This window comes from Columba livia, chromosome 6 (assembly GCF_036013475.1).
Source record: "Columba livia isolate bColLiv1 breed racing homer chromosome 6, bColLiv1.pat.W.v2, whole genome shotgun sequence".
Taxonomy (NCBI): Eukaryota; Metazoa; Chordata; class Aves; order Columbiformes; family Columbidae; genus Columba; species Columba livia.
Genome location: NC_088607.1, coordinates 20,268,695 through 20,295,622, shown reverse-complemented (window position 1 = coordinate 20,295,622; position 26,928 = coordinate 20,268,695). Strand labels below are relative to the sequence as shown.

The 26,928-nt window shown below is 39.0% G+C and overlaps 1 protein-coding gene across 6 annotated transcripts in view; it reads right to left on the bottom strand.

Annotated features, from left to right (window-relative positions):
• Positions 1-26,928, bottom strand: part of PCGF5 (polycomb group ring finger 5) — a 69,718-nt gene that overhangs the window by 31,995 nt on the left and 10,795 nt on the right. For 2 of the 6 annotated variants that reach the window (XM_065067439.1, XM_021288359.2), the window contains exons 2-3: positions 23,449-23,566; positions 1,634-1,937 (exon numbers count right to left, since the gene is read on the bottom strand). In XM_065067439.1, coding sequence (XP_064923511.1) covers positions 1,634-1,745 — 112 coding nt within the window. In that variant the 5' untranslated portion in view covers positions 1,746-1,937; positions 23,449-23,566. Of the gene's footprint in view, positions 1-1,633; positions 1,938-2,054; positions 2,225-2,426; positions 2,583-23,448; positions 23,567-26,928 lie in introns of those variants that run through there. The other 4 variants (XM_065067438.1, XM_065067443.1, XM_065067442.1 and 1 more) reach the window with 3 other exon arrangements.

The following is a 26,928-nucleotide window of genomic DNA, read 5'->3' as shown; positions in this document are numbered from 1 at the left end:
AGATTTTTATCACTTCTGCAACACTATTTTGAATTACAGCAATTAGTAGCACAAGACACATACCAAAAGACAGTTAAAATAATTGCATTTTGTAGCAGCTTTTCTGTGAGGAGACCTATGCAACTGTATGGAAACTCAGTAAAATTAATCTGGGGACTAGGCAGCAGCAGGGAGGTCTCAGTGAAGAGCTCACAATCTACAAGTGAACAAAACAAACTGAAGATTCTGAGAAAAAAAATGCTCCGTCATTATCATTCTATAGTGGGAGTGAAAGTAAACAAATAAATTATCTAAACAGAAAGACAGCATAATAAAAATATTTCTCCTAAGTCTCATCTGATTTCTGATGCAACTTTTCTTCCCCTCACCTCAACCTTTAAAAAGTTACTGCTGTTCATTACACTTCAACCATAAAGAAATTAACTAACGTTGGAATTTTTCTATCTTCTTTAAAGGGAAAGATAATTTAATAGTAGCTAATATACTTCTCTCACTCCTGTGTTATTCCAAGCTCTTATAAGGACACTTTGCTTAACTTCTCTTTTCCTGAACTTAAATTCCTTTACTAAGTAACCCAAACCAGGAGAATAGTATCACAAAACACATAATCCTTAGCTGATATTAGACTTGGAAAAAGTCAGTTCAACATTATTTCTAAAAAACTAAACTAAACTAAAAATATTGTTGCTATAACGGTAAACAATATTATCTTTGTACTATGAACAACATACAGGAATTATATGTTTTAATTTCTATATTCTTGATATACTGGGACATAACACCATAAAGTAAAAATTAATAATGAACACAGTAAAGTCTGCAACAATACCATGCAGAAATAGCAGGAAATACTAAGACAAGGCTTTTAATTGATTTTTAGTAAAGGTTTAAAAATGAGAATTATACTGCAAAACATATTTTCCCTTAGTCTTCTTTTAGAATAATTCAAGTTTTATTTGGAAATATGCCAAATTCTCAAAGTCCAAGCAAACCACCTTCTATTCAGGAATAAATGTAAAAAAAAATCAAGTATGTAAGTAATATAGCTTGTGGAAATAGGATGTCTGAGTCCGATAGGACCATTTATATGCTTAATATAATGCATACACACTGATATTTTAGAAGCATCAGGAGCAAAAGACAACCTGAATAATTTTCCCTGAGTCAGTTTCATTCAAAGAAATCTCCTCCCTAAATAAATATTTTGCCAACTTTAAAGTATTTCTATGCATTGTGTCATGGAACAAATTACAGAGATATGTACGCCAGTACTGACCAAACTGGTGTATCCTGCACATTGCCAACTAATACACTGGCTTAAGTTTCAAAAGCATAGTTATATTATCAAAATACCACACCTGACCTAATGATCTTGAGATCAGCCAGGCCACAGTGACACGTTTTGTGCTAGAGCCTCCACACTCAGCTCTAGCTTCAGGGAAAAAAATGGGGGACCTTTACTCCACAAGGTGTTAAGCAGAGTTGACGTGCCCTAAGGATGACCCAAATGGCAGACCAGTGTCTAGGAAACCCCACCAGAAACTGTAGAGCATTTCATGCAACACTTCAAACATGTAATGCTTCAAGGAAGTGTAACTTATGAAAGAGGGACATTTTGCAAAGGATTACTTACAGGTATGGAGGCATTCAGTTACTGTAGTTGGCTTGATCAGGTAGCCTTTACAGATATAGCAGGTGATATGAGGATTGAAATCTTTTACCAAGTGCTTCCTCTGAGTAGCCATTCGTGGGGCAGGAAATGCTGGCAGAGTGCTTGGGGCCAGAGGAGCAAGTTTGAGAGGTGTTGATGCCCGTGGTTCACAAGAGCTGCGGCACTGCTCTGTGCAGCTGGACTTCTCCAGGCATTTGCTCTTAATTCTGGAGGTCTCACAGGGACATGGCTCATAATTCCAGCACCAGGCAAGTCATTTTCCTACCTGTAACACACGTGGAAAGAGAGAGGTGTGTAAACCTGGTAGCACACCACCGGTGACGATGCCCCAGAGGACAAGTGTCGCCATTAACTTGGCGGGGGCACCCGGGCTATTATTTACATAATAGCACTCGGCAGCCGAGGTCCGAGGCAGCGCCGCTGCCCCCGACAGGCTCCGGCCGCCAGTGGGACGAGCTGCCGGGCGCCGCGGGGCAGCGGTGACAGGTGCAGGGGCCGCTGCCCAGCCCCGGTGGCTCCGCGAGCGCCCCGCTGGCCGCTCCCCCGAGGCGCGCCGCGTTCCGCAGGCCTCGGCGGGCCCCCGCGGGGCGGAGCCCTCCCCGGCCCCAGCGCCGCGCAGCCCCGCGGGAGCGCGCCGGCCGGCGAGGGCAACGGGCGGCGCAGCTCGGCGGCGGCCGGGATCTCCCCGCAACGGCACCTGCGGCGCCTCCTGGTCGCCCCCCCGCCCCCACCTCGCCTTGACCCCCTGCCGTACCTGGCGCAGCCCAGCGGCCTCAGGCGGGCAGCCGCCCCAGCGAAAGAGAAAGGGAAACGGCGTGCGCCGCCCGCCCCCTCCGAGCCCTCCCTCCTTCCCTCCCCGCCAGGCTGCCGCGGCCGGTCCCAGGGCGGGCGGGACGGGCGCGCAGGCGCTGCTCCCCGGCCGAGCCCTACTGCGCCACAGCCCGCAGCGCCGCTCCGGAGCGGGAGCCGCCGGGCGCCCCTGGGCGGCCCCGCCGCCTGGGAAGCAGGCAGAGCGGGGGGGACGGGGGTCCGGGGCCGTGGAGGTAGAGCGGGGGGCAGGCGGGAGCGGAGGCGCTGCCGGGCACAGGTAAGCGCAGGAGCGGTCGCAGCGCAGCCTGCCCCCCCCAGCCTGTTCTCAGCGGCGCGTTACTCGCCCGGCTTCGGCCCTTAACTCTGTTTCTTAAAAATAACTTACGCTTCTGCCTGTGGAAGGGTGAAACTGAAACTCTTTTTTCCAATCCTTGCCCTCCCTCATCCCCCAAAGCTTTTAAAAGCAAATACTAAATCACTGGTTTAAGTTAGGCCCAAATGCTGTGAACAGTTGCGCATCCCTCTAACAAGGACCAACTAGCCAGAGAATGATAAACACAAGTTAAAGCTGTCTCCATGGTTCAACACATCTGCTGCTTGCTGCCCTGTTCTTAGAAGTACACTGTATTACCTAGAAATTATCCATAAAACTAAATCTGCCTTAATAGTATTTTTCTGTTGCACTATTTCTAAAACGTTTTTTCTACACTCCTTTTAACAATAACAAAAATACAAGGAAGCATTTCCTGTATTAGCTGCAATACCATCACATTACCTGTGACTGTGCTAGGTCTTTGCTTTTCCATTCTGCATTTGAAATAAAGACTCATTTTGCATTGGCCTGCTAGTGCAGTCTCCTTTTGATCCTGCTGCAACAGCAGAAGGCTTTAATAACTTTGGACTGCATCTGCCATCCATTCCTGCTCCTGGAATATTTACCCTCCAGTAGATCTCAATTTATATGAATTCAATTGCCATGAGTCAGGTGCATTGAAGAATTTACAAGGCAGCGGTGAATGCACGATAAACCTGACATAGAGTAATTCAACAGAACATGCATAATTTTCCTGATAAAATGTTCATCTTGTATGAGATTGTTCCTCCACAACATGAACAAAAGTTTATAATACTAAAAATCTTTTGAAGCAGCAAGTAGTACAAAAGTTTAACAAAAGGTTGTGTTTTGATGGTTTTGGCCTTCTATTATTAGCCATTGTTTCCGTTATTATACCATAAAATACACACTGCCAAATAAAAGATTAGAGAATGCTAAACTCTAACAAAGTAGAAAACATAGACTACATATATATCTAATTGGAATATTTTAATTAGTCACATTCTGTCAGTTTAGCAGAAGTTGACATTCTTCAGAGTGAGCATGAGAGTGGCCCTGCTTGAATGTGGACTACGCATGATACAGTGTTATTAAGCTTATACATATATACGCATTTAAAACAAGCAGCTGCTGTTGTTCTTCTGGGTGTTTCAAAATGACTGGTAAAATTTGTTTTAAAAATACAGTGGATTCTAAGTGAGATTTCAAAGCATAGTTTATCGAGCGTCCCTATTGAAAAAAACAAAACAAAAAAAACCCTCAACATTTTCTAAACAAATTTACAAGCTAGGCTCATGTTTACACAATAATGGATACACAGTGTTCTATCCAAGCACATTAAAAACACATAGTTACATAATTTTTTATGCTGTGTAACCCATACAGTAGTAATTGCACAGCAGTTGTGATACTTGCCAACACACACAGCTGATATAGATTGCATCAAGCTGAAGCCCTTCTTTTAAGGACTCCCAGGTAGGTGACAGTGTACATGACACATTCTTGCCTTGTCTCTCCGCAGTGTAGAAGCTCGGTCCTGCTGGTACCAAGCTGTATGTATGAGATGCTGAGTGCCCTTAACTCTCACTAAATATGATGAAAGTTGAGGCATTCAGCACCTCTCAAGACCATCAAATAGAACAAATAGGCAGTGCAGAAGCAGCTCTCATGATCAGATCAAAGTAGTACAACAAAGATCCTTACTCCTACTTTATATCACGAGGAAGCTAATTATGTTAATAAATGCTTATGAATTAATTATAATTTCAAAGGTAGTTATCTCCTAGCATTGCATACAACAGGTTTATTTAAAAATATAGAGTGTGAGCATTTTGGTCTACTTGTAGCAGTTAAAAGGTAAGAGAGGGATAGTGTTGGAATCAAACAAGATGGTCATTTTCATATTATGAAACAGAATTAACAAAATAAACTGATTTAGAGTAAATATCATGTATTAGTGACAGCAAACATGGTATTGCAGAGAGGGTGATTATAGTCCAATTCGATGAAAATACAGCTGCTCTCATTTTTCCTTGTTTCTTAAACTTCTGACTTTCCTGTCAGCTGACTCATACACAGCAGTTCTCAGTGTCCTCTAACACAGTACTTAGTGTTTTTTAAAAAACTAAGTTTTTTTTTTAAAGTTTTTTTAAAAAACTAAATTAATTTTTACATATATGAGCTTGTCTAACATACAGAAAATAAAGGCTGCTTTCTAAGCATTATCAAAATAGAGGAGTAGTTTGTTGAAATCCTGGAAAAACTACTGGATCATCCTAATGTGAGACAGAGTAATTCTTTACATTTGATATGAATAAAATGGATCTTTTTAAAGGAACAGCCAGGATGTACAAGAACTTGTGAACTCCAAGCATTTCATTAATTTTACTCATTAATATACTTCCAACATTTTTGAAAAATACCAATGTTTTATGTCAGTTCTCAGGTAAATTCCAGACTGAAAATAAACATTCCTCAATACAGCCAAGTTCTCAGTAACATTTGAAATGAGTGAATCATTTTAATTCTACAAGGAGATCCACATGAGTACAACCTTACATCCCATGTAGGAGTAGTTACATTTATACAGTCCTAAAATTACATTCGGCCCTTTGAAGGCAACTGCGAGGCTGATGTGGCCCCCAGTGAAATTGAGTTTGACACTCCTGCTCTAGAGCTGCACTGGAGTCTGTTTCTAGCCAAGTCACCAGTTGCCCTCCAGTTATCCTAAGAGTTACTTGTATTTTGTAGATGGAAGAATTACTGAGAAATATCTGGACTGGGAGAATCATGAAAAAAATACCTACTTTTCTGAACAGGTATTGTGGAGCAATCTGTGTGATACTTAGAGGGAGCCACAGCACTCCACTGAATACTGAGTCTCTAGACATCTGATGGAAATGCCATTTTATGACTTTTAAAATCCTGAAAACTTCACAGAATTGCTTAGGTTGTAAGAGATCTCCTGAGATCATCTAGTCCAACCTCTGCTCAAGCAGGGTCAGCAGGAGCAGGTTGTACAGGATGGTGTCCAGTTGGGTTTTGAATATCCCCACAGGTGGGAACCACACCATCTCTCTGGGCAACCTATTCCAGTTTTGACCACCCTTGCAGTAAGTAAATGTTGTGATCAGATGGGGTTTTATGTGTTTCAATTTGTACCTGTTACCTCTTGTTCTATCAGTGGGCACTACTGAAAACAGTGACATCCTCATCTTCATTCCCTCCCATCAAGTATTTATTCATGCTGATAAGATCCCCCCAAGCCTTCGTTTCTCCCAGCTGAGCAGTCCCCACACTCTCAGCTTCTCCTCATATGAACGATGCTTCAGTCCCTTAACCATCTTTGTGGCCTTGTGCTGGACTTGCTTCCTATCTTTCTTGTACTGAGAAGCTCAGAACTGGACACAGCACTCCAGCTGTTGCCCCATCAGTACTGAATAGAGAGGAAGATCACCTCCCTCAAACTGCTGGCAACTTACTTGAAATTACTGCATATTTACTCAGGTATGAAAAATAGATAAAATATAACCACTTTGGGGTCTTTTACTTCCATTCTTAAATTCCTTATCCACTAGAACAGTATCTAGAATAGAACCAAACACTAATTGGCTTGGATGGGACCTTTGGACACCATCTAGTCCAATACATCTGCTCGAAGCAGGTCTAACATTAAAGTTAAATCAGATTGCTCAGGGCTTCATCCAAATAACGTTTGACTATATTGAAGGATGGCAGTTCTACAGCCTCTCTAGACAACCTGCCTTGACCCTTGGAAATCCTTATTGGGGATTTTTTTCCTTAGGTCTAGTTGAAACTTTCCTTGCTGCATCTTGTGTACTTTCCTACATATATTAATAATTTACTAGCAGCAAGTAAACTTAATTCTTACTGTCATTGTCAATGTCTTTACCCTTATATTGGGATCATGCATCATACTTCTTTGCTTTTTAGGCAGAGTCGGAACATTGTTTGTTGTATAAACAATATTACTCTGCTCCGTGTGAAGACTGTCTTTGATTTGATAGGAAATGATAGGAATTAGGCCATTCTTATCCCCATCTCTAATTTGTTAAAATGATCAGCAATGAAGTTTTGATTTTCTACTGTAAGAGCTTTTCTTCATCCCTAGTGAGCTCTATATAAGATGCTGTATATTAGCGCATAATAGCACATCTGGGATATATACAGCATTTCTTTCTTTATGCTTACTCTTCTTTTATAGGCTGAAGTAGCAAAGCAGGTTGCAAAATGCTAATATCTGTATTATTATGCCAATAAGTAAACAAGACAAATGCTTTCAAGATAGATTCAAGAGTAAGGTAAATTTGTGTCACAAAGCGTTCCAACTTTGTTGAACTAATTCCAAGCAAATTTTAAAAAGATAAATCGTAAAGTTCCTATGGGTTTTACAAGAATTTGCTGCTAGTAAAGGAGAAGAAATCAAATTAGTGGCTTTACCAAGGGAAAGATGAGCAGATCTGTATTTTTAAGTATTTCCTTGGCACACTAAAATACTGATCAGCCAAAGCACATGCTGTCTCTTCCCAGCTACAGAAACACAGAAAACAAGTAAGGAGCAAGGCCGTAACAGTGGGAGAAGGAGATTTTCACCACAAGAAAAAAATAAACACAACTGTGAAATATAATTGACTAGAAATTGTGACTTGCATGAAGGAGACAATTTAACTTTAGCCGCTTATATGCAGAGGTTGAAGTGAAAAAACAGCTGGCTTTAAACATATTATTATCTGACTATTAAACACACTGTGGGAAGATCTTGTGATCAGCTTGGCTATCTCCCTGTGAATAACAGATTTAAGAACTGTGGTTACAGGCTTCTGGGGTACTGCGAATTTTAAAAAGCAATCTGTAGAAACTTCCCAGAGAAAGTGGGAAAAACTTTTAAATATCACTGGCCAGATTCTTGGTTCAGTTACTGTAGTGTCCAGCTGTGTGAACTGTAATCAGCTGCTGCTTTCTGCTTTTTGTTTTATTTGTGTTTTTATGTTTGTTTGGGTTTTTGTTTGTTTGTTTTTAAGCACAGTAAAGGTACACTATAAGCTGCCATGTAGCCAAACTGATTCTTCCTCTGAAAATGACCTTATTGACATTATTTTGGCTTCAAAGGCGGATCATCATTATGGTATAGAGCCTTGCATTGTGCCACAACAATATTTTTTATTCTCTTCAGATGTAATTGATTTTTGGTGACAAGGTGGAGAGAGAGGGGTTTGCCTCTGAACCACCAGATGTTGCTCACAGGCAGTGGAACAACAGCGGGAAGGATACACGACCTGCAATCAAGAGGCTTCAGAGAATCCATTTGCCTCTGTGGGGTTATGAATGTAGACAACTAAAATACTGGTGGTATCCTCAACCTCCTCTGGTTTTGTCTTACAGCAAACTATAGTTACTATGCACTTTGGTCTCCTGTACTACATCACCTTTAGTTTCTTATAGGGTATTGAAAAAGATGTTTTGTGGTTCATGATGTTCTGTCCGTTGACATGCAATAGGCATTATTTCATGGTTACCTGCAATTGTGGGAAACCACGGAGAATGACCAAATAGTCTCTTACAGTCCTATGTTTTATATAAATTTATAGCAATTCTGTATAAGTACTTAGAGCAAGTAACAGTCACACATTTTGGTAACAGCTAAAAGAAGATGCATAATTTGAAACAGCCCACCTTGGTTCTAAATCAGCTGCGCTCCATGCACCACAAAGATCTTGCATCTTCTGAATTATTTTTTTGGTCTCTTGCCAGTTATTTCACTTCCACTGCATAGTTCATTAGACTTTCTCTGAACTCATGGAAATCACACCTGTGTTGCCTCTTCTATTATTTAGGATCTCTGGTACTTCTTGGCTACTTTACCTCTATTGCTATCTGATTATATGCTTCTGCCAGTTCAGTTTCCTTTTACTCTGCTCTCTACAATAGTGTCACCTGCTTATTCTGTGGCTTTTCCAAAGAAAATCTACTTGGGAATTAGTGTTCTTTCAAGTCTCCCTGCTACTGCACCATGGGGAAAAAAGAAAAATCAATTAGTGACAATCAGAGCCACATTATCAGAAAAATTCAAGGGGTGTAACATACACAGGCCAGCCTGAATATAGCAGTTGTCTGTGTGGGCAAGACTATGTCTCCTCCATGGATTTCCAGGATCTGCCGACTCTATGTATGTATACTTCCAGGGGAAAGGTACCTCTCTATACCTGTACAATCATAGGTTTCAAGTTTTCTAATCAGGTCTCAATGAAAATTAAGTATATGCGTTTCCACAAGACATCCTAATGGCTATTTGCTATAATTCAATGACCTTTTTTTTTTTTCAAATCCTTGTTTCTGTCAGCATTATATTGCTTCTTCCATTCCGCATATTATATGTTATATATTATGTATTTTATATTATATATGTATATATATTTTTCTTTTACTCTTTTTTTCCCTGAAAATATCAAAGCCACATACGTCAACATATACAGCTCAGCTAAACAATAATGTGAAGTGTTCAAATACTTTTAGAAGAATGTCATCTTACAGTCTCTGGGAAATGGAAAACTGTAAGAACCCTCCAATGACTCCTGCTAAAATTGTTACTAACAGATTTTGTTTCTTACAGTTGAAAACTGGCAGGAATGCAAATCTAATTGTATCACACATGTCAAACAGCTTCACAATTATGCAATCTACTTGCACTGCAAATTAAAAACAAGACTTGCTACTAGATCTTAAGTCAAAACAAATTTAAAACTCCAATAAGCTCGGCAAAAGCAATCCTCAAGAAATCTACTGATGCCCAGGACCAGCAAACAAAGAGGCTTGAAAGGGAATAAAAATGTAGCAACCAAATTGTTTCATCTTTTACAAGACAAATTCAAGACATTCACAATGTCTTTGGGAGTTATGTACTTCAGTTGATTTTCAACAGAAGTTCTCCTTCCAGCTCTTTCAAGAATAAGATCTTTAACTTAACACAATGTTGGATGGACTCCATTTCATTTGAACTGCATGGGAAGACTCTCATTCATTGGAACCAACACATTGTCTGCCAATTAAAACAGTAGGCTTCATTGGAGGAAACCTAACACAGATACTTGTGAATTTCATTTTTAACTTGTAAAATAAATATTGAATGTTTTTCTGGATAAATTGAGAGAAAATAAAGGGCAGACCAAGTTACTTCAACCTTAGCTTCACATCCTCATAGGATTGATTTTGTCAGCGAATTAGCATATATAGAAAGTCAAACTCTGTGGAGCAGCATGTTCCATGTGATCCAGTCCATTCAATCATATGACCATTGTCACAGCTGAATTTGGCTTACTGAGTTAAGTCAAAGACATTATCTCCGCTTTTCCCTAAGATTAAGCAAAAAAAGTTATTTATGTATTTTGGACATAACAGTTCACATTAACAAATTAGAGTTACTCCAGGTAACATTTTACTGAAAGCATTATCTTGAAATATTAATAGTCTTTATCCAATATGCTAATGGAAGCAGATTAAGCAAAACTGATACTTTTAATTGATTCTTCATTTGAATAATATGCCAGCTTTAGGGAGAGACAAGCTCAGGATTCTAGCCAGCAGCTATTCTCAAGTGAGCAATTGCTCCTCAGCCCGTAACTTGGCATCACATGTCAATTCGGCAGTCACATTAGCTTAGGAAGTTGACGGTGCTGGTTTCCCAACTTCAGTCCCATGACGGCAGTAAATCATAAAAGTTTGCATATGCAGTGCCTGTATCTCACATTATCATCACCAAGTTTTCTAAAGAAAATATGTATAAACCAGTTCTCAAGTATGCAAAAAAATGTTTGAAATTTTTTTGCAATTACAAAATCATGGCCTTCAGACTCTGCCTGCATGTAAACAGCCTACTCTGGGTTGATGTGCATTTAATCAGACTGAGCACAAAATCAACCAAAATCTGTGAGACTGTGTTTACCATCCTTGCATCTTGAGCTTCCTTTTTGTAATGCTTGGAAGTCTGGGTTCAGCACGGTGCTGATGCAATCATATGGCTTTTAGCTGAGTATGCTATGGCAGTTTGGACTCTCTTTTTAGGGTGTGGAGAAGAGCTGGGCTGAGTGCCTTCCAGAATACAAAGAATATACACAATCCTGCTTTCAAAAAGCTGTACTGTCTGCAGAAGTTCATGCTAACGTTACTAATTTGTCCAGTCTCATCAACTAGACAGGATCATGAACTACTTTTGTAGAAAAAAATTATGGTAAGAAATGTAGACAGTTCTTCAGTTTACATGCTTTTGAGTCTAAGAAATTGGTTCTTAGGCACAATAGTACAGGCAAAACCCTTCTACAGATGCAGTTGTTTGAGAAAAACAAAATAATGTCTGTTTGGGCCCTTAAATATCTAATGGCACTTACTGAAAATGCACAAATTGGATCATTCTATTAATATTCTTGCTTTATCTTTATAAAACCAGATCTTTATTTCCTCTTCAAAAAGTTGCCATTGAGCAAGAATCAGATTCTTGCTAAATTCACTACATTCTCCTGCAGGGATATCTATACTGAAATGGCAAGTGAACTCTGTTTATTTTTCCTGTGTAGGCCCCCATTCCATAAACACGAGCATTCATGCTACACTGTCTGTGCCCACAGCCCATGCAAGTTTACAGTCCAACTGATTAAAGTGCTTGACTATCAACTTGCATCAAGCTTAGTATGTAAGTCCAGGTAGCAGTGTACATATATATGTAACAATTACCTCCTTATATTTTACAAAGGTGTATAAAATCAGCAGAGAGCATGTATCATTCTTTACTATTGTTTCATGCCTCACTGCTATTTCTAACTAATCTGTATTGCAAGAGTTCCAAATCCTATAGTCAGATCAAACACTAAGAGATGCTAAGATATGGGATTTATCTCAGATATAGTACCTTAGCTTGAAGTTGCCAGCTGCCTTTTTTAACAGTATCAACACATTTTAAACAATAACAAAACAAACAAAAAAACTGTTAACTTTCAAAGTTTTCCACAACCGGTAATGAACTGAGCTGCCTGTTAAATACATTTCAATGATGTTTTTCTGAAGTAAATGATAAATTATTATAAGGATATCATACAATATCTGACCTTTCTACATTACTACAACCTGTTTACACTTTGCTGAGTTTTTTTAAATGTTGACTATTTTCTTCAGTGGTGTGTTAAGTTTAGGTTTTAGAGGCTTAAAGCTAGAAGGCTTCACCTGACAATTTACATGGCAAGTCTCACTCCATTCTCTGATCTAATATCCTTGGTAGGCATTTAAGAATAAAAGGCATAATACTCTTAAAAATATTTCCCTTTATCACAAATGCTTAGATGGGAATATGAATTTTTGACAAGGTATTTGGCTTATGAGAACTTGTTCATACATATAACATATAGTCTGCTCCTATCATCATCATGCTGTCTATTTTATAATCCACATTTAAATACAAGACCTTAGTTACCACAGCTCAGTAGGAATAAAATTAAGGAGATTTACATTTTCCTGCTGAGAAATCTGGAATGGTGTCTAGTGTTTTATCTTTCTGTCTTTTAAACTTGTCAGAAACACTGGTGCCATCATAACCCTCCATCAGTCAGCAACTAAAATATGTATTTTGGGGCTATGTCTTCCACTAAGCAGCGACTTACCAAAATCATGAGAGGAACCGTTGTTACAAAATACATCAAAAGAGATACCTTCAAATACAGACTACCAATTTACATTTTTATCTGATATATTTTAAATCTATTGTACTAATTTATTCATTGCATCTATTGGTCTCTGCATTTGTACCAGTGAAGCAATTCATACCCCACCCCCTTTACAAAAAAAAAAACACAAAACCAAAAACCAACAACAACAAAACCCACAAAACAGTGACTAGTATAAAAAATGCAAAAACAGCTGAAAACCCTCAAGGTGAGGTATTGAAACTGCTTCCTAATAATCTTATTTTATGTTAGTGTCCCTCTTCATTGACAACAAAATAATGAATTTTAGTACAGAGAGACTCAATAACATTCCTGAAAACTACAATTTTTGGTACAATTGATGTGGTGCTAACAAAGCCACATACCAAAGATTGTTACAGAGAAGAAAAATGGAAAGTATACAGTTTTGCTGCAGATAGATTATATACAGTCACTTTTTTGATGAAGGAGAAAAATAGCAACATAGTTTGTTTGGAGTCTAGGACCACCTGTCCAAATCTTTAGAAACATGATTTTTACTTAGTAACAAGGCAAATATTATTAATTTTACAAAAAAAACATCCTCACTATGAACATGGCCTCTTAGAGACATTATTGTCCAAACCAGTGGCACTGCTGGAAACAGGAGCCAATTTAAATGGGACTTAGTGCCCAAAGAATAACAAACTTGTAACCACTTACAAGAATACTGTATGTTATTTAGCATAGACAAAAGATGATGAAGATCCCTACTTCTTTGATAAGTGTATCTTCTTCAAAGCCACAGAATACAGTAACATTAATCAGACAAGATGCAAATATTGACAATAAAGAGTGAAATAAATGTAACTGCTACTCTACCACATAATTTTATCCCTCTTTTTATGATTTTATGATACAAAGTGCCTGAAGAGCCACTAAGATGATTAAGGTACTGGAGCATCTGTCATATGAGAAGAGGCTGAAAAAACTGGGATTGTTTAGCCTTGCTCAGGGGGGTTCTTATCCATGTAAATAAATACCTGATGGGGGAAGTAAATAAGACAGAACAAGAGACTTATCAACAGAGAACTCCATCCTTGGCAACTTGTCTAATTGAGCCTGCTTTGAATAGAGGGGCTGGACTATACAGACAATGAGGTGGCCTGAAAACTGGCTGAACTGCCAGTCTCAAAAGGTTGTGATCAGCAACACAAAGTCCAGCTGGAACTCAGTCACTACTGAAGTACCCCAAGGGTTGATAGTGGGGTGATAACTGCTCAACATCATCACTAATGACTTGGTGATGGGACAGAGTGCATACTCTGCAATTTTTCAGATGATGCAAAACAGAGAGGAGCAGTTAATACATCAGACTGTTGTGCCACCACTCACAGGGACCACAAAGGGCTTGAGAAATGGACCTATGGGATTCTTATGAAGATCAGCAAAGGGAAATGCAAAGTCCTGCATTTTCAGGGAGTAGCCCCCACACCAGTATATCCTTGGGGACTGGCAGGCTTGAAAGCAGGTTCATAGTAGAGGACCTGGGTGTCCTGATGGACATGAAACTAAACATGAGTCAGCAATGCATCCTTGCAGTAAACAAAACCAACAGCCACCTGGGCTGCATTATGAAGAGCATTATCAGCAGGTCAAGAGAGGTGGTGAGACACATCTGGAATGCTGTGTCTAATTATGGATTCCCCAGTAAAAGAGACATGGACATATTGGAGCAAGTCTAGTGAAGGGCCACAAAGATGACTTAGGGATTGGCACATCTATCACATGAAGACAGACAGAAAGTTGGGAGTGTTTGGCCTGCAGGAAAGAAGGCTTAGGGGAGATCTTGGTCATTGTGTATACATTCTTGATGGAGAATGGAGGGAGGCATAAAGAACACTGACCAAGAGTCTTCTCGGTGCCCAGTGAAAGGACAAGAGGCAATGAACACATATTGAAATGCAGGAAACATTTAAACATCAGAAAAAAAAAAAAAAGGGTTTTACTGTAAAGTTAGTTGAACACTAGAATTGTTTGCTCAGAGCAGTTGCAGAGTCTCCACCCTCAGAGATTTTCAAAACCCAACCAGATAAGGTCCTGAGCAATCTGCTCTAGTCAACCTTGCTTTCAGCAGAGGCAGTGGACGAAGTGATCTCCAGAGATCCTTTCCAACCTCAGTGATTCTGGGATTCTGTGAAATACTAACCAGAATCACTTGATAGGTTTGGAATATGCTCACTATATGCAGTTCTAGGCTACTTGTGAACTGAAAGCGTTAGTAATTCCAGTTAAGTCTGAACTGTAGCAGAGGTGTATGCCATGGTGAATGCTGGGCTCTCGTCTCACAGCCACGACATTGATCCCTGGTAAGTGTGCAGCATGGATACCAGGGATACACTCAAGCATGCAATTGCTTTGTCGCCTCCTTGTCTTCATTGTCCTATGGGATCCATTGTTGTGAGCACCACAGTGTAAACTAAACAAAAGCTACTGGGTTTTCCTAAAGATCATTACAGACCAGTATCATTATATTACACAGCAGCTCTATGTCCATTCCCATTTCTCTGTGACATGTCTAAAAACTTGACATGGAAAAAGCTTGCTTCTGTAGAACAAATCAGAAGAAAATCTAAAGGTTGAATTTAGTTAAGAATTAAAACAAAAGCTGATCAAAATACATTTTTTGAAAGAGAAAAGCAGATCTACGTTTAATGTAGCTGACTCCAGTAATTATGGAAGTGAATATATAGAATATACAACAGCATAACCTAGCCACACAAGGGTCCAGGGCAAGCTGGGTCCTATTTACTGAAACACCTGACTCTATTTTGATTGCTATTTAATAAAGCTGACTAGATTACACTTAGTACAAATATATCCAATTCAGCTAATACACCTTCAGCTGCAGTAGAAACACACACTTTGAGAGTCCATCTGGTCTAAGAAGCCTCCAATCTAAAGTGTGTGAAGAAAAGAATACATTACTGAGCATGTTTTACACAAAGAGTAAAATATTTCTAGCTGGTTTCCTAATAAATTTCTGATGTCAGTAACACAGAGAGACATGACTGCCTAGGAATTAAACTTCCAGCTCTCAAATTCCAATACAATGTGTTAATCACAACTTTATTCTTCATCTGAATGTTCATTTGACATGCATTTAAGCCAGACACCTAATATCTGAGGTGAGAGATTTTATTTTGAAAAAAATTGCCATATTGAACACTTAACCTACATACTACCTCATATTGCTGTTGATACTAGCTCCTGAAAATAATCAAGATATTTGCAGTTAGTTTTAGATAGGGAATTAAAAGGTAAGTCTCATATTTTCAGCATATGGAGGCAAGTATAACATTTTGCAAACTAAAATGCTTGAAGATAAAAAGCTGGATTCTTCAGAATTTCATACCTTATATAGTATGTGTCTGTGTATTTATAGATACGTAATTTTACACACTTGCAAAACAGGACTGAAACAGGATGTTGTGTCTCAACTGCATTTTTGCATTCAGTTTTAAGCAAGAGTAAATGACCACTTAAGATGACAAAGAACTAGACACATCAACTCATCTTTCCTTTTCATATTAACAAACATCTCATGAATGTGAATATCACTGTTTCCACAGCCTAGTTTCAGACAATAACTCCATGACTTCCTGAAACAAGTTATTTTTATGTCTCTATGACGTAATTAAATGTACTTTTACCTCTGCTGTGATGAAGAGGTTGTTGGTTAATACACATCTAGTACTGATAGAGTGTTTTACAGCTACACATTCATTATTAAAAAGGAAATAAAAATGCAGTTATGCTCATTTCCAAAGCAGCAGTTAATATGAACAATCACTGAAACAGAAATACTGTCTCACTTTGTATTTGTAATTAACTGAAAGTATTTTTGGTTGCAAATAAAATAATGTAATTACAGATTCAAGCACACACACATATTATATTCTGCAGTGACATTTAAAAAGAACATCTCCATCATTGCATTCACAGAATCACAGAATGGTTAGGCTTGGAAGGGACCTCTGGAGATCATCTAGTCCAACCCACCTGCTAAAAGCAGGTTCACCTAGAGTAGATTGCACAGGAATGTGTCCAGGCAGGTCTTGACTGTCTTCAGAGAAGGAGACTCCACAGTCTCTCTGGGCAGCCTGTTCCAGTGCTCTGGCACCCTCAGAGTAAAGAAGTTTTTCCTCATATTCAGATGGAACCTCCTGTGCTTCAGTCTGTGCCCATTGCCCCTCATCCTATCACTGGGCACCACTGAAAGGAGTCTGGTCCCATCCTATGGACACCCATCCTTGAGATATTTATAAACATTGATGAGATCCCCTCTCAGCCTTTTCTTCTCCAGGGTGAACAGACTCAGCTCTCTCAGTCTCTCTTCATAAGAAAGGTGCTCTAGGCCCGTAATCATCTTTGTGGCCCACCGCTGGACTCCCTCCAGCAGTTCCTTATCCTTCTTAAACTGAGCCCAGAACTAGATGCAGTACTCCAGCTCCAGCCTCACTAGGGCAGAGTAGTGGGGGAGGACAACCTCCCTCGATCTGCTGGTCACGCTCTTCTTAATGCACCCCAGGGTAATGTTGGCCTTCTTGGCCACAAGGGCACATTGTTCACAGAATCACAGAATGTTAGGGATTGGAAGGGACCTTGAAAGATCATCTAGTCCAATCCCCCTGCCAGAGCAGGAACACCACATCCCTTCTAATACAGCCTGGGATGCCATCGGCTTTCTTGGCCACAAGGGCACAGTGCTGGCTCATGGTCATCCTGCTGTCCACCAGGACCCCCAGGTCCCTTTCCCCTGACTCATGGTGAAACTGTTGTCGACCAGAACTCCCAAGCCCTTCTCTGCAGTGCTACTTTCCAGCAGGTCTACCTCTAACCTCTACTGGTGCCCGGTCCTCCCCAGGTATAGGACCCTACACCTGCCCTTGTTAAACTTCATCAGATTCTTCTCTGCCCAGTCCTCCAGCCTGTCCAGGTCTTGCTGGATGGCAGCACAGCCTTCTGGTGTGTCAGCCCTTCCTCCCAGTTTGGTATTATCAACAAACTTGCTGAAGGTGCACTCAGTCTCTTCATCCAGGTCACTGATGAAAAGGTTGGACAGGACTGGACCAAGCACTGACCCCTGGGGAACCTCTCTAACTACAGGCCTCCAATCAGACTCTGCACCGTTGATCACAACCCTCTGAGCTCTGCCATCCAGTCAGTTCATGATCCATCTCACCATGCATTCATCCAGCCTGCACTTCTTGAGCTTGTCTATGAGGGACAGTGTCAAAAGCCTTGCTGAAGTCAAGGTAGACAACATCCACTGCTCTACCCCTTCTTTGCAGCATGGTTCGAAGTGTACTTGTAAACTACTCTTAATTCCACACATGCACAAGTACTGCAGTCTCCCAATAACTAGGAGGGAAGATGTCAAATAAAGGATACTGCTGGTGTCTCTAGTGCATTGGTAAGTGGGAGAGCAAAGTGTCACTCATCCTAACTCCTGTAAGCATTCCTATGTGATAAAATTCCAGCACTACATTATCTAATAAAAATGTTCTAGAAGCATGTGACCACTATTAAGAACTAAAGTGGACTTGTGGTCTACTGCTCTATTACACTTCTTAGTCTTGAACCCACAAAGATTGCATTATAATCCCATGGATGTTTCGTTATCTTTGTTTAGGTTGTGATGACCACTGCACAGGCAGAAACTGCTCATATAAAAATGCCAAATTTCATTATTTTTTCTAGTCCCTTCCTCACACCTCCCAAACTCAGGATGGTTAGATACCGTAAATACCTTCTACTCTGTCTGAAGTAGTTTGACACTTCATAAGCATTCAAGCGAACTCTTTACTTCACAGTGGAGTCAGTGACTCATGTCACTAATGACATGTTAGCAGAGATACAGAAAGAATAAGGTTTCAATGCAATATTCAAACATTGTTATGGAAAGGAAACTGCCCACATGAGGAATGCTAGACTGCTTACATCCCTACAGACTCCATGTCAACAAAAATAACAGCAACCTTTTTGCTCTATTCCCAAAACAGCAGTGCTACTAAACCTGCAAAAGTCTCAATAGATTCCAGCAAAATTTCAGTTTCACTAGAGACTAATGCCAAATGTGATCTTTCAGATCTCAGTTTCTCTATAAAAGAAATGCATTATGTTAGACAGGAGTGGGTGGAAACATAAGACATTTAGGCAAAACATCCAAAAGACTCCTGCACAAGAAAATAAACACTCTTGTTTGAGAAAGCTGAGCATTACGCAATGTACAGAATGGTATAAGTAGTCTGCTTTCTACAGTAAAAGGAATGAAACAGAGCACTTACTGACCTAAGTAGAAATTTGTGTCCAAGACAAACCTAAATTCTTAGTTTTCAATTCATTCAAATCTTGAACAACTTCAGTGGGACACTCTGCTTAAATATACACCCTGAATATCTTTGACGTGTAGATTTCTTTGTCCATGTTAGAAATATTCATCATGCCCCCCATCATAGAAACGATGTGTTCAAAAGCACTAAGGTTATCTATAAAAGACTGTCTACTTCGTTCCTGACAAATATTTTGTTATTCAGATGCTATCTATTGCTTTTTATAGTTTAAGTCTCAAATTCTTCCTAGGTCATCCTGCTAAATAACTATACTGGGCCTGACTAGGCTAGAGTTAACTTTCTCCATAGCAGCTCATATGGCGCTGTGTGTTAGATTTGTGACCAGTACAATGCTGGTAACAGACTAATGTTCTGGCTATTGCTGAACAGTGTTTGCACAGCATCAAGGCCTTCTCTCTTTCTCACTACCCACCATAATGGAAATTGAGGGGTGCCCAATATGTTGCAAGAGGACACAACCAGGCAGATGACCTGAACTAAACCAAAGAGACATTCCATGCCACATAATGTCATGCTCAGCCATAAAAATGGAAAAGAGGGGAGTTTAGGGAGGGAGAGGATGTGTTAAAAACATGTGACAGATGTTACACATATTGTTTAACAAACTGCTGGGAAAGGTTTCATTTATATGGCAATAAACTCTGTGTAAGAAGCCATATAGAATAATGACATGATCTCATAACAGATACATATTTATATCAAGATATGAACTTATTTTTTTAAAAATGGTAATTTACTAGATACAAATGATAGTATTTTTGAGTGCCATCTCATGGATACTTCTTACTTTTACTGCATTCATAGTAAAGCACCATTTGTGTTACTGAATATTCTTAATGGCCTCTCTCTGAGCATGAAAATGCTGTATTACATCAAAAATTAAAAAACCTCCTAGCAGTAGATTTTCATACAGAAATTTTAAGGATAAAATAGAAATAAAAATGTACAGGCTATAAGTTAAAAGTTGTTGCAAGCAACCCCCCTATTGACTTCAGGGGGATTTGAACCTGTAGCTTTTGACTCTTAAAATAAACACTGCATCACAGTCACACATATGAAAAACACTATGTAAGGCAGAACTAGTGTAATCTAGTTCTTAAACTGAGTATCTCTTACGGGGGCTTAAAGATTACTGTACATCTGAGGCAAATCTTGTTCTTGCACAGCACTGGAATATAGTACAAAGATGACTTAAAGAATGTGGTTATTGACAAAGATGTTTATCAAATCTAATAAAATATTCATTTTCTAGCAGTGGTATGAAAAAATCTGCCAAAATGAAGAGAAGAAGACTGAAAGATTGGAATTCTGAGAATTTAGGATTCCCAAGCATCTGTTACTTCTACTTACACAACATACACCCTTTTGTTACCTTATGGAAACTAAGGCATACACTTTCACACAATATTTATTTTCTCTAACCTTATCACTTGCAAAATAAATCTGAGACATACACTCAAGTCTGGCGTTCTTCTTTCAGAAAGAACTCTTCCTGAACACTGATCTTGGACCGTTCTTCACTTTAGCTAGTTTGCTTTTATCAGTTGTCAAAAAAACACATCATTTTTATGTTTATTATTACAGAACATAAAAATATAAGTGGAGAAGGGTTTAATACAGAACAAATAGGGAACAGTATTTTTACAGAAAACTAAGCAGATATCTAACCTACTTTAAGACCAAGATGTTATGCAAGTACAGTACATAGCTCTCCCTTGTACCCAAGGGCTATCTTTTGCAGAGCTACAGGGCTAGCTGTTGCTTTACTTCCCGTGCACATTTTGAATACTACCAACCACAAAAGAAGCTACAAGGTCACTTAAAATTTAAATAGCCAGGTATTTCACAAGGGACCCTGTCATACCTTTATAAAGTGCTGACAAACCACACTTGAAAACATCTAATCTGTCTAATACATCTTACTTCCTTGATATACATGCCTCCTCTTCCGCTTTTACTGAATTAGCAAGCTGAATTCTGGAGAATTTCAGGTAATTGCATGCAGAACATTATCTGCCACAGCTGGGCATAATTAAAAATCCAAATCTTACAGTAAAGACTGACTGCACAACCTTTACTGTAATACATAATAAGTCAAAAAAGACCAGAGTGATCATCTAGTCTGAGCTGCACTAAAAGCAAACAAACAAAAAACCCCACACACCACAAACCATAGGACATATTTGTACTAATTCCCACCTGAAGTTCAATGGATTACTTTGACTAAATCATCCTTCTTAATTTTCAAAATTACCAGCGTCAAGGATTCTACCACAATTATTAGTAGTTCCAATTAGTAAAATAGTAAAAATAATAATAAATCCTTAATTGTGGTCTGAATTAGTCTGTTTTTTATTACCTCATTTGCTAAGCTACAGTCATTTGATTTTCTTTTAATCTTTAAGACTGAAGGATCTGGTTTTGAATATCAGTTACTTGATCTCAAATGTTTCCATTTAGTTTACCAAAAATAATATTAAGAGATGGCTTGGTTACTGGCTGAAAGTGCCACATTAGCTTTACTTTTACTAAGCTGTGTCTCTGGTCTTTTATGATAAAGCATGTGTCCCAAGTCCTGTATTCTTCTTTTAGGTCTTCCCTTTTCAATTTGTCTGCATCCTCCTTGAAGTGCAATTACGAGAACCAAGTTCGGTATGTGAGTAGTGATCACAGCATTAACAAAAACAGAGCAATATAATTTGACAACTGCTAGATATTCCCTTTGCCCATTCATCCAAGACTACCTTCATTCTTTTGTCTCCCCTTGACACTGGCAGGTGATGATACTATGACCCTTTAAAACTCTTTCAGAAGTCTGTGCTTTGGAAGGGAAGAATAAGGCACTATGGAAACAGAACATACGAACAGCTTCTACGTTGTGAGTCCTCTTTTGCTATTTATCCTGTCCTTCCATTTTATTATCTCAGATCTTCGAGGGCTCCAGAATATGCCCATGGAAATATATTAAACTTCTATTTGAACTCATGTCGGGGAGCTTAATTACATTTACATGGAATATACTGATTTTAGAAATAGCCCCATGGGTTGTTTTCTGCTATTTCCATCATGAACACCTAAACACCACATACTTATTTCTGCAGTTTCAAGTGAGGAAGGATATGAATGTCAAGCCCTCCCCATATGCATTCTTTGGCTTCCTTCTCCTTTGTGATGCTTTTTTGATTCACAGTTAAGCTGTACTCTAGTCTAACATTTTAATCAAATGTCTGTTGTAGGGAAATCATTATTATATTACCTTAAGAATATTGCCAGATTTTATCTCCATTTCATTTCTGCTGATGTACTGGTCCTTATTTGAGGTTTTGTGTTACCTAGTTAAAATACTTTTGTAATGAGTTTCTCCTCTCTGTGGCCCCTGTCCTTTCTTCTGGTCACCCTGAACACAGAACTAACAAACTTCTACCTGCAGCATTTAATACCAGCCAAAGTTGGCACTTAGCGACAGCGAGATCATAACTTGAATTTCAGTTCAGTGCGCACTAAATGGGTGTTTCTATATAACAGTACCTAGGATATGGGCCTAGAAAACATACGGGGCAACTTTCCAGTCTTTTGACTGGCACTTACAAAGAGAAAACTTTTGAAATAGTACCTGTAAGTCCATCTATAAAAGACTAAAAATAATTAAGCTATTTCTCTTGGATTAGGTGACAGATTCCAGCCAGTCAACTTCTAATGCAAGTATACCTGGTTTTAGCCTGATGAGCTTTTACACAGCCAAATTCTGGAAATAATTACTAGACAAAAAAATGCAAATTTAATGCTACAGACATGAAAAAAGCAGTTCCAGTTTTCTGAATTTTAATTAGCTTTCTTGGGTTTTAAAGATAATCTGATTTCAAGGGAAGGACCTTTTCTTGCTTGCTTTGTGCGAATTCAGAGGTCTAAATTCAGATTTCCACAATAAGTATAAAGGATTCAAATTGTGGCTCCTTAAATTAGCAGAAACATTTGCCAGTACCATCAGTGGAAATATGGAGTCAGAAATAGACCAAGGTATTCTCTGGGTGAACACTGATACAGTGTTTTTTAAACATGTGAAAGATTTCAGCATCTTCAGTAGTAAGAAAATGAATTGCCTTTTGACTTCACATTGTGGAAATGGAAGAATGCATCTCAAGTATTTACATATGGTTTTCCTTCTGATATTATAAGGAAGAAAAAAAATATATATACTCAAAACATTCTTAACAGTAGCAAAAAAAATCTAGTACTAGAAAGTTGTCCTGACTTTGTGGCTGGTTTTTATATAAACACATTTTCTTACATACAAGACACTTCAACATTTGCATAAAGCATGAAAAATATCTGAGTAGATACGCCATACAACAGAGTAGGAACTATGCTAGTCTGAACCTATTTAAACCCAGTTTTTCTGGTAAGAAGTGATCTTTGTCTGGCCAGCACAGACTCAGTTGAACTATTTTACATGCTATACTCTATACTAAGTGAGGTTTATCTTCTAGAGCAGTCACCTGAATTCCAAAGAAAATATTTAGAATTTCATACCAGAACTTGTACTTCAGATTCTTCTCCACAATCCTTGTGTGATTTCTTTTCAGTGTACACAAGTTTCTTCTTATTCTGAAATTTATCTTCTACCTGGAGTTTCAATCAGTTCTTTGTGCTTGCGAGATAAGCAGGAACATGCAAAGGAAGGAAAAGAAAAAAAAAGAGACAATGAAATAATAAAACCCTGAATACAGAACCTCGCTAACTCAGAAACAGAAGTGTTGCAGAGAAAAGCACAAGGATAGGACCTAAAAACCAAAATACTGCAAACGTATGTTTACATAGACAGCAACTTCACTCCCCCAAACTGAAAATATTTAGCACCTATTTGCTCACAGGAAAATTTTGAAAAAGACTCTTAGTTGTTAAGCCCACTTATATCTTGTGCAGATAATTCTAATGCAGTTCACTCCTGCAGGGACCTCCTAATTATGTAGGTACTTTGAACTGGTACCCTGCAAAGATCTATCTATGGCCTTTCCTCCATACAGCCTAAACATCTCCTGCATCTGTGCATGTTCCCCCCCACTCCCCAAAAAAGTACAATCTGCTAAAGTAACTATACTATCATACAGGTTTTTTTTTATGTTGGTAGCACTCAAAAAAGTTCTGGAGCTCCTGCTCTACGCTCTGTTTATGGGCATACTACAGTGACCAATTTTGGTACACGGTGAGACAAGAGCAGCAACTGCACAGTGAGCAGTTGGATTTCATTGGCCTGTTTAGCTCTGTAGCTTCTATGGAATTGCTGCTTTTGGTGATCTATTTGCTATAGGTCCAGGCACTGATGCATGCAGATCTGGTGACTTCCAACTGAGTATTGCTCGTGATAACATGTTAAAATGAGCAATCATGGAGTATCAAGTTTTTTAGCCACTACTTAAAACCTGTGCAGCCCACAAGATACATAGAAAGGAGTGATTAAAAAGAAAAGATAGTATAGTTTAGCAGCGAAATTGACATGAGATGCAACCCCTGTCAGACATCTGACTGACTAGTCAAAATCACTAATGCTAACATTTTACTACTCACTTTCCGAGTAATACCACACTAAGTTGTCTGATCTACTCTTGCCTACAAAAAGCTCCTGCAACACAAGCTCCTGAGACATCCAACAATACAGGATGCTCAGCAACGTTTATGGTTTACTTACTGGTAGGAAAGCACGGGAATCAACATTTAACTGTCAATTACCACTTTCAATGAATGTGCAGTTTACTGCTGTGGACAAAGTAAATCTCACCCACTCCAATAAGCAGGATCAGGACCATCCCACTCACTGAGGTATGAAAGAAGAGAAGGTTCTGCATTGTCCAGCTTTAAGAATTGTGGGCTTTTTTATTTTTCTACAGTTACACTTGTTCTTTCCTAAACTCTGCCTGTCTCTTCCCACAAGTACCACGTTCAGAACACATCCATAAGATGACTGTCACAGCTTCTGAAATAACAGTTTGTTTGTTTTAGTAAAGTATTTTTAATGAATCTTGTTTGTTTTAATGACAAGAAAAGTTGCAGGCTGGGTCTACTAGCAGTGAGATATGTCTGTGCTGTAAGCTGACTAGAAACCCTATTCTGGTGTTACCATGGCACTGAGGCACAGCAAATACACTGTATCTTGATATTGCACTAACCACAGGCACGTATCTTCTCAGTTTCTTCAAGCACAGACAGCAGGAGCTTATATCTGCTTAAAATCACATAGATGTCCCCAATGTATATTTAGTTTAAGAAATAAAATAGCACCTTTGTACCTCCAAGCAGCACGCCCAAGTACGTTACAGACAAATACACCTGTATGACTAGTGCCTCTCCCTGAGCCCAATTTGTCTACTACATTTCTCTGTCTAAATATACTACCTTAGGCAAAAACAATCTCTCATACATCTCCATGAAACCAAACTCAACAGAACTCCATATCTAGATAGGGCCTTCCAAGATTAGTACAACTTCAGTAAAAGTTACAGTCTTCAAAAGAACTGAAGAAAAAAATCTGTGCCTTTATACACATGAACTATAACATCAGTTATATATTAATACTATTAATATATATTTCCTACCAAGCAATCTAGTATAAAAGGCAGTTATTCTTTTTTAAAAAAATGTTACCCTAGGTGTTTGATATTATACACACATATACCCACTCATTCCTGTGGTATTTCAATGCTCCCCAAATAGTAAAAAAATTTTTCCATAACCTATTCAACAAGACAACACTGCTAGCCATAATTTACAGATACAGAAGAAGGAGACATAGAAATCTAGGTCCAAGCTGTCCCAAGTACTCTTTAGTTTCATATAGCTGATGCAAGTTTTAAGATTCAACTTTTCAGAATGCTCAGGACTCTTAACAGTAAACAGCTCAGTTTCACATCATTTTATCTGTACTGGTGATGTCAGAACACCAGCAAATTTGGCTACATGTGTCTCACAAATGTTAAAAAATCAATGGCCACCTGTGAACTCCTGACCTATATTACCTGCTCAGCATAAAATAGTCATTTCGCATCCATGATGAGCAGAAACAGTCCTCCAAGGCGGCGTTCTTCTCTCCTAACCTGACACTATTCTTTGTCTTCCTGCATTGCTCTGCACCCTTTCTACACTCTATTGCAGACAACTTCTACTGATAAATCCCCAAACACATTATAACTGTGCAATAAATAAGGGGCTGATGGGAAGAAAGCCTTTTAAGAATAGAATTGAAGAGCATTACAATGGATAAATTATGGTCACACCAACAGCCTAAAATAAGAAATGTCCTAACATTTCAACCATTTAGCCTTAAAATAGCTACATTAGAACAGTCTAATTTCTATACTTAGCTGTGCCCAAGATACTGGAATCCTACTTCAGTGAGTATAAATCCATGCAGTGTGAGGTGTCAGCAGTCTGAATTCTGCACCTGCCAAACAGACCTCACATGTATGAACAAACTGAATCAATACCAAACCAGCAAGCACTGAGGGGAAGAGATGTTCTTTGCCTGTTGTTCTCTCTGCTATTTGCTTATAGTAGAGAAAGGAAGGAGAAGGAAAAAAAAAAGCTTTAGGAAGTATGCTCTTTACTGGTGTTGGACCCCTTGGACTCCTACCCCCCCCCCCAAGCAGGGAACCCCTCCAGATCACTCAGCATCCATCTCCGCATTTCCCTGTGCCCAGACTCTCCCTGAGGATTTTCTGACTTCCTTTAAGCTCTGCTACTTGCAAACAAAAGACACTTGCAATTCTCACTCCTCTGCAGAGCAGTCACCTCTTCTTTATCCTTCATTATATCTGTGACTCTAACAGTCAAAGCAGAGCTAATCTCTTCCTTTTTAATACTTATATCAGGGTGCACATCAGGATTCAAGGAGGACAACAACAGGGAAACTGCTGCTCAACTACGTGGCTGCAGATGCTGTCTTTGGAAAATGCTGCTGCCAAACTTGCACCAGCCTCTTCTAAGAACATACATAAACTTAGATTTTTTTTCCTCAAA